Below are 6,008 nucleotides of genomic sequence, written 5' to 3' on the forward strand. Positions count from 1 at the left end.
ACCATTCCAAACACACATGCAAGACACACATGCAAGAGTAGAAAGTGGATCCTAACTTGCCTCCAAAACCGAGCAAACAAGGCACACGATCGGCGACGGACGGACGGACGGCGTGCGGGCGAGCGGCTCCTTCTTCTCCTCCCTCGGTCCCTCTCCTCTCTCTCGCAACTCTCTCTCTCTCTCTCTTGGCTTGGACGAAGCCCTCTCTCTCCCTCTCTTTCTCACTTTAACCGGCCACTATCCCCCCTAATGGTCTTCCCATCCATCATTAGCAATGATTGCTAATTGCATGATCTACACTTGGCAACTAGAAGGAGACACATGGTCTTCTTCATGCAAGATGGGCTCTCTTGGCTGGGCTTGAAGGAATTTGGGCCAGCCTCCCTTGTGGCTGACGACAGCCCCTCCTTGGGCTTCAATGGGCCGGCCATTTTGGCCCATTAAAAGTCCATGCCATTAGGCCTAAGACCCAAGCCTAATTAAACCCCTATTTTACTTTTAACAATTCACTTTTAATTCTTTCTTTTATAGATTCCAAATTTTCAATTTCACATGGCCAAAATCTTGTAACATTTAGATCTATAGGAATTAAATCTATGAGATGCATAGCCAAGAATAAATTCTTCTTCTTAATTTATCCTATAATACTAATTTAAAAACTCATGAACACAAGCATATAACACTTAGTCTTAAGAGAAAACTAATGGCTAAAGCATAAACCATAGGTAATTTCATTACCTAATCATGGGCTTTAATACATCTTAGAGGTCGTCTTGAATTTTCGGGATGCCACACGTTGTCGCGAGAGGGTGGCTCCTAGAAGGCAAGCTGACTTATCGGAAATGGCCACTAATTTTTGAGGTCTCAATTGACGAAGCCATCTTTGAGAGAAGGAGGCTTGTTAACTTCTGTGGATGTAATTTTTTCTATGAGAGAGAGTTGTTCTAGGCAGGCCTCCCACCCCCTTGTATTTTTATACCGAGCAAGACGCAGTCCACAATCCCATTCTTGCGGCCTCCAATTACCTGTCATGTCTTGGATCTTCCAACAGCCTCCCGACGATGCCTCCGCTGGTTTTCCAATCTATACAAAACGAGAATGAATAGTAGCGATCTAAAGGTTTAAAAGAAACTCGTACACGCGTGTAGCGTGTCTTGAGGATCCTCAGACAGAGGGGCGACCATGTTATAGTGCATCATTAAATGCTGAACTTGAGCTGTGGGCTCGAAAAATATTCATCTGATGGCAGAGCTTGGAAACAAGTGGAATCTTTACATCGTGGAGTCTATGCATTGCACATGTTAGAGTTCATCCAAAAACCTCTCATCAGTGTCTCCTTCGGGTTCCCGGTCTCTTAAAAAATAAATATGCTTTCAATTATCACACATACGTGCAGCTTGCTTCCAGGATCAGACAGGAGGATGGCAATGGAAGATCACGCATGCTTTAATGTTGAAGTTGAGCATGTGGATTGCGACTATTAATGTAATAGTGAAGACTGGGGACAAAAGGAATCTTTACCGCATCGCAGCTTCTGACAAGCTAGAAGTCGTCTCTTATCATCATCTCTAATCATGGAGCTGACTAATTGTTGCATCTCTTCAGGAGTGATAATAAGGACTAGTTTAGGCGACTCCGAGGACAGTCAGTAAGAAGCTGCGGTTCTCAATTGTAGATGTGCACTCCTTTGGCTTTTGAGGACCGCTAGTTACCGGACCTCAATCATCCTAGAAATCAAATATCATCCGATGACTATCCACAAACAAAGAATGAATTTTATGCTTATATTTTGTGACATCCTGATTTTCAAATCTGATTTCGATGAGATGAAATTGGCTTTTCATCGACGTGCCTATAGCTTTTTTCTCTGAGTTGGCCACTCATGAGTTAACTAGCCTATGAGGTGAAGCCGTTAAGGGATTTAAACGCAATAGACTTGATAATTCGACCAAGAATCAACTGGTCGGCCGTGCTAATCTGCAAGGGTCATTACGGCACCGTCAAAATCGATCAAAGACCGGAGATAGGTCAATTCGATAGAGGTATGTGATTAGTGCGTGAGGGATTCCACCTAATTAAAAAATTTCTGTCGAACGACACTAGATCGATTTTGTGTCATTTTCATATCCTGTGTTTGTATTTGAAATCTCGATATTTTCACGACAATCAAGAGTTGTCAACGTGTCGAAGATGTATGTTGTGGCTCGAAAATAATTGACCACAGGTCAATTGCATTAAAAATTTCTAAAAGCTACCCGGTAGATTAGGACCCGCTAAAATCACGTTAGATTGAAATTAACCGCGAAATTGAACTCGATTTCAGAAATTGAAAGTTCTGTCGTGTTACAATTCATTTTAGGAACGTCGACTCATTTCCGAAGATTTTCGGAGATTCTGGGATTTTTATGGAAATCAATTCGGACGATTTGGAAAACGAACGGAAATTCGGATGGGCCAAGTCGAAGAGAATTTGGGCTTCCAAGCTGAGCTACTTTGCGAAAGGAAATTGTAGAATTTTTGTGGGCTTTTCTTCAACAAAAATTTGGATGTCGAATTGGGAAATTTCGTGAAGAAATTGGACCAAAGCTGAGTAAATTCGGAGCTAACGAGAAGGGCTGGAATTTTGGCACCAAAATTGGATTATATATGGATTTTTAAGCAAGAAAATAATAGGGGACATTGTGATAAGCTTGAAGACCCCGCGGGGGGAGGATTAAGATATTTTTGACTTTTGCTTCTCTCTCTCCACCAATCTTCTTTGCGCGTCTAAGTCCCCCGATCCCATTCTGTTTTCGCTTCTTTCATTTTCCTTCTTCGCTATTTCCATCGAAGACTGCTGCTCCCCATTGAATCAACGCCACCGAACAGCCCTTGCATCTCCACCATCCTTCACGCCAACCTGCAACGCCACACGTCCAAGTCTTCAGCTCCTTCCGTCGAAGCCCCAACAGAAGCCCACGCCGTTGATTTCGAAGCTGCTCCTTTCGAAGCCTTCGTCCAAGCATCAAGAGGCCAAAGCAGCCCAGGCCAATCAACTCCAGCCCATCGAAGACCGAAGTTGCTCTCTTCTCCTCGCGTCCAAGTCCTACAACTTCTTCGATTCTAGACCGAGCCCAGCAGATCTTTGCCGTGGGCTTGCTGGACTGTTTCAGCCGATCCGAGCTTCCCTCGGCCTCGCCGTGAGCTCAAATCTCGGCCGCCGTCGCGCCGCCGTCGCCATGAATCGGTTTTCGTGCTAAACCGGTGAGTTGCGTTCTAATCCCTAATTACTGACACTTAGAAGTGGATTAGTTAGCTAATTAGTGGGTTAGTTAATTTAATTAAGCTTAGGGTAATTTAGTTAGATTAAGTATATAGTTAGTTATTTAGTTAGTTCAATTAGATTAGTTAGGTGGATTTAGTTAGGAATTAGTTAGTTTATATAATTAGTGTAATTAGATTAGATTAGGTAGAATGGTTAGATTTGATTGTTAGTTTGATTAATTAGCACGGTTAATTTAGTTTGATTTAATTAAGTGCTTTAATTTATTTATTTTGTAATTTATTTAATTGTCAGTAATTTATTTAAATTATTAATTATTTTTGAAAATTAGACCGGGATAGCCAATGACCGGAATTTCCTACCAATTGCAATGGTGTGGTTAATTTCTACAATTGGATGTTAAATTGTGCAAATTGGGTGCTAAATGGAATTTTGAGTATTTAATACCAAAATTTGTGAATTTTGTTATTTATTCAGAAAATCCCGACTGTTGGATTTTAACACTGAAAATGGTTTAATATATCATATAAAATAGTGGGATTTTAAATTTGGAGGTTGTGAATTTTCTAGGTCCAATCGACTATGTACCCACACACGACTATTTTACCGTGTATTTTTAATACAAAGAAAATATGCCAGGATAATTATTTTAATTGAGGCATTTGAGTGCAATGCATGGTGTCTGGGCTGAGATTGATAGGTCGTGTATCGGTTAAGATAATCGTCTCGAGCGATTATGCTGGACATTATTAAATCCCTTTTCGGGTTACTCATGCGTCAGGGTAGCGGCTCGCAATAGATTCTGGACTTATGCTCTTTCGAGAAGGAAGAATCTAATGCCAGTCCGCAATACACGTTTAAGCACTAAAGTAAAAGAAAGTTCTGCCGCATCAGTCTGTCATGCTGTAGCTCGTACATTGTACCGAGGCAATCAGATTTTTGTTATCCTCCAAACTCCACAGATGATGATAGTAATTCATTTTCCTTTTCCTGAGTCACAGATAATTTAGATCAAATCTGTCAAGCCAAAAACTCGTGTATAGAAACAGAATCATTATGGGAATACTAGGAGAGAGACATGGGATAGATCATTAATCTGAAGGTTTTAATGTATATATTGATTATCGATCTCGAATGACACAATGCCGTGCTGTACATGTTACACAAATCGTACTATAGATGCAGTTGTCAAAGTGGCATCCCTAGAGACTACTGTTTTCTAGTGGTTAACAATGTTGAGAAGGGAAACCCTCAATTTCACCAGGCACCTGAAAATGCATTCCAACTCATCCTCAATGTCTTGAATGCTCGCCTCTAGTTCCTCCAATCGCTTTGACAGATCGCCTACTTGATTATTGATGTCTTTGCTCGATCTGAGGGAGAGCACGAGGGCATCCAAGCCTTGCACTTCATTGGTTTTCTTTCCTCCGTCACATGATACGCGTTTAGGTCCCAGCAGTTTCGACACTCGGGACTAGCCTCTAGGCTTGGTGCTTGCACTTGTCAGAGCAAGGAAACCTAAGAGGGACCCGAATACGGAAACGCTGATCTCTCCAGTTAGTATGCTGAGGGTAGCTTCATTGTGAGAGGCCTTCTTAGAGCCTTCCTTCTTCAAATTTCTCAAGTACTTGCTGATTACTTTGTTCAACTTTTTTCTAGAGTCGATGTACGCTTCTACCTCTATGGCGAAGCTGGAATCTCCTCCTTTCCTTCTTCTCAAAGATGATTTGAGCTCCTGGACACATTCCTTCGTCTGTGAGAAAGCTTCCCTCGCGTTCCCGCAAACGTCTAAGTGCATGAGAGAATGGTCCAACGACTCTTTGGCGGGACTTCTCAAGTGCGAAAGAACCTGTTGAGTGAGAGGCAACTGAAGCAAGTCATCGATGCAGTCATACAAGCTCTTGAGTTCTCCCAAACTTTGGGATGCCGATGAGGACGAGGACTCCGCTTCTGATGATCTGAGCCTGGACAAATGCTCCTCTGCGGTTGTCGCAAGAGGGTGGCGCCTAGAAGGCAAGCTGATTGATCGGAAATGGCCACTAATTTTCGAGGTCTCAATTGATGAAGCCATCTTTGAGAGAAGGAGGCTCGTTAACTTCTCTGGATGTAATTTTTTCTACGAGAGAGAGTCGTTCCAGGCAGGCCTCCCACACCCTTGTATATTTATACCGAGCAAGACGCAGTCCACTATCCCATTCGTGCGGCCTCACATTAGCTGCCATGTCATGCATCTTCCGACAGCCTCCCGACGATGCCTCCGTTGGCTTTCCAATCTATACGGAACGAAAATCAATAGTAGCGATCTAAAGGTTTAAAAGAAACTCGTACACGCGTGTAGCGTGTCTTGAGGATTTTCAGACAGAGGAGCGACCATGATATAGTGCATCATTAAATGCTGAACTGGAGCTTTGGGCTCGAAAAATATTCAACTTATGGCAAAGCCTGGAGACAAGTGGAATCTTTACATCGTGGAGTCGATGCATTGCACATGTTAGAGTTCATCCATAGACCCCTCATCAGTGTCTCCTTCGGGTTCTCGGTCTCTAAAAAATGAAATTGTTTATGCTTTCAATAATCACATATACGTGCATCTTGCTTCCAGGATCTCAGACAGGAGGATGACAATGGAAGATCATGCATGCTTTAATGTTGAAGTTGAGCATGTGGATGGCGACTTTTAATGTAATAGTGAAGCTTGGGGACAAAAGGAATCTTTACAGCATCGCAGCTTCTGACAAGCTAGAAG

At 42.5% G+C, this 6,008-nt stretch overlaps 1 protein-coding gene across 1 annotated transcript; it reads right to left on the reverse strand.

Annotated features, from left to right (window-relative positions):
- Positions 1–4,468: 4,468 nt before the first annotated feature.
- Positions 4,469–5,333, reverse strand: LOC120294373. Its single transcript, XM_039314429.1, has 2 exons — positions 4,742–5,333; positions 4,469–4,687 (listed from the first exon to the last, which is right to left on the reverse strand). The coding sequence occupies exons 1-2, from the start codon at positions 5,331–5,333 to the stop codon at positions 4,482–4,484; spliced, it is 798 nt and encodes a 265-aa protein (XP_039170363.1). The 3' UTR covers positions 4,469–4,481.
- Positions 5,334–6,008: the final 675 nt, after the last annotated feature.

This window comes from Eucalyptus grandis, chromosome 6, assembly GCF_016545825.1.
Source record: "Eucalyptus grandis isolate ANBG69807.140 chromosome 6, ASM1654582v1, whole genome shotgun sequence".
Taxonomy (NCBI): Eukaryota; Viridiplantae; Streptophyta; class Magnoliopsida; order Myrtales; family Myrtaceae; genus Eucalyptus; species Eucalyptus grandis.

What these genes read in the sequence shown, in the direction of transcription:
- LOC120294373 (XM_039314429.1), bottom strand. Translation starts at nt 5,333, where the DNA reads ATGGCTTCATCAATTGAGACCTCGAAAATTAGTGGCCATTTCCGATCA. An exon ending in TGCAAGCACCAAGCCTAGAG is followed by an intron (nt 4,688 to 4,741) that starts GCTAGTCCCGAG and finishes CATGTGACGGAG; the next exon opens with GAAAGAAAACCAATGAAGTG.